Genomic DNA, 1,727 nt, shown 5'->3' with positions numbered 1-1,727 from the left:
CAGGTAACACCCCCTCAGGGCAGGTAACACCCCCTCAGGGGTAACTTTTTTTTTTTTAAGGTAAATCAAGTGGGAAGCTTGTAGGTGTTTCCTACTTCACAATTTCCTTTATATATATATATATATATTTTTTTTTATTCACTTCAGAGAAGAAGGAAGAGAGAGAGAGAAACAACAATGATGAGAGAGAATCATGGATCAGCTGCCTCCTGCACGCCCCACACTGGGGTGGAGCCCACAACCTGGGCCTGGGCCCTGACCGGGAATCGAACCGTGACCTCCTGGTTCACAGGTCGATGTGCACCCACTGAGCCCCGCTGGCCGGGCCAGGTGGTCACTTTTTAGGCAGCGAAACCTGATTACGTTTTCAAAATAGACATTTTAGCAGAAGTCTGCACGGTGGCTGTGTTTTGGTTTTTTGTATGATGTTGTTTTTAACGCTCCCGTGATTCCTTAGGATTAGCTCTGTGATTATCAGATGTTTCGTCTAGAAGTTTCCTTATATTTAGTCTCTTCTCAGAGAAGACGTGACAAGTTTACACATAGCAATGCCACCTAGACTGGTGGAGAAACAGGAGGAAAGCGAGGAATTTAACGACTATCGGGCGGCCACAGCATGCACTCCATGTGACACACAGGAATGCGTGCGATTCAGTCCAACTGCACAGTTGAGTCTGCAGGGTGTGTTTTGATAGAGGAGAGAATAAGCATTTAGCAGCCACAAACTTATATGTAAGTTAAAACCAAAACACGATGAATGGATCATGTACCTTTTGACAAAGAGCACGTCAGCCCTGGAAAACACGGGCACAGAATTCCTAAAAGCACATAAGGAAGAGCATGTTTTTGCAAAACTAAAAAAAATATCCTTTAAAATTCCTAAAAAGGCCCGGCCGGCGTGGCTCAGTGGTGAGCGTCGACCTGTGACCCGGGAGGTCAGGGTTCCATTCCCGGTCAGGGAACAGGCCCGGGTGTGGGCCGGGTCCCAGGAAAGACCAGTGCCTCTCCCCCTGGGAAGGGCTCTCCTCCACTCGCTCCTCTCCCGGGGGAGCCATGCCTGAGGGAGCAGCCACGAGGACGCAGAGGCCCCGGTGACAGGGTCGCTCTCGCTGCCGGTGCCACGTGACCCTCTCCTTCCAGCTGGAGAACATCGGCAACTTCATCAAAGCCATCCAGGCGTACGGCATGAAGCCCCACGACATCTTCGAGGCCAACGACCTGTTCGAGAACGGGAACATGACCCAGGTGCAGACAACGCTGGTGGCGCTGGCCGGCCTGGTACGTCCGTGCCGATGTGCAGGTTCCCCGCGGGGGACGGGACGAGCTGCTTCTTCGCTCCCCCCCGCCCCGGAGTTCAGACGGGCAGGGAGGGCCTGTCCCCTCCGTAAGCCTTAGCTCTGTGGGAGGCTGTTGAGCCCATCGGACGCTCACACGGCTGAGGTCCCAAGTGTGGCAGCGACGGCCTTGCCGGGGCTTCCCGACCCCTGTGGGCAGCGCCGGAGGCCTTCGCCTGTGGGCAGACCTTCGGCAGAGTTCGGCCGGCGGGGCTCAGGGCCCGTGTGTGTTCCCGTCCAGGCTAAAACCAAAGGCTTCCACACCACCATCGACATCGGCGTGAAGTACGCCGAGAAGCAGACGCGGCGCTTCGACGAAGGGAAGCTGAAGGCTGGCCAGAGCGTCATTGGTCTGCAGGTGAGGGGGGAGCGGGTGGCTCAGTCCCTGTTCAA

General features: G+C 55.2%; 1 protein-coding gene across 1 annotated transcript in view; it reads left to right on the top strand.

The window, feature by feature from the left end:
- Positions 1–1,727, top strand: part of CNN3 (calponin 3) — a 12,117-nt gene that overhangs the window by 852 nt on the left and 9,538 nt on the right. Inside the window, exons 3-4 of the mRNA XM_006763101.1 lie at positions 1,096–1,278; positions 1,576–1,692. Coding sequence (XP_006763164.1) covers positions 1,096–1,278; positions 1,576–1,692 — 300 coding nt within the window. The remainder of the gene's footprint in view (positions 1–1,095; positions 1,279–1,575; positions 1,693–1,727) is intronic.

This window comes from Myotis davidii, unplaced genomic scaffold (assembly GCF_000327345.1).
Source record: "Myotis davidii unplaced genomic scaffold, ASM32734v1 scaffold217, whole genome shotgun sequence".
NCBI lineage: Eukaryota > Metazoa > Chordata > Mammalia > Chiroptera > Vespertilionidae > Myotis > Myotis davidii.
The sequence above is the reverse complement of the archived record's forward strand: the minus strand, read 5'-3'. Positions and strand labels throughout refer to the sequence as shown.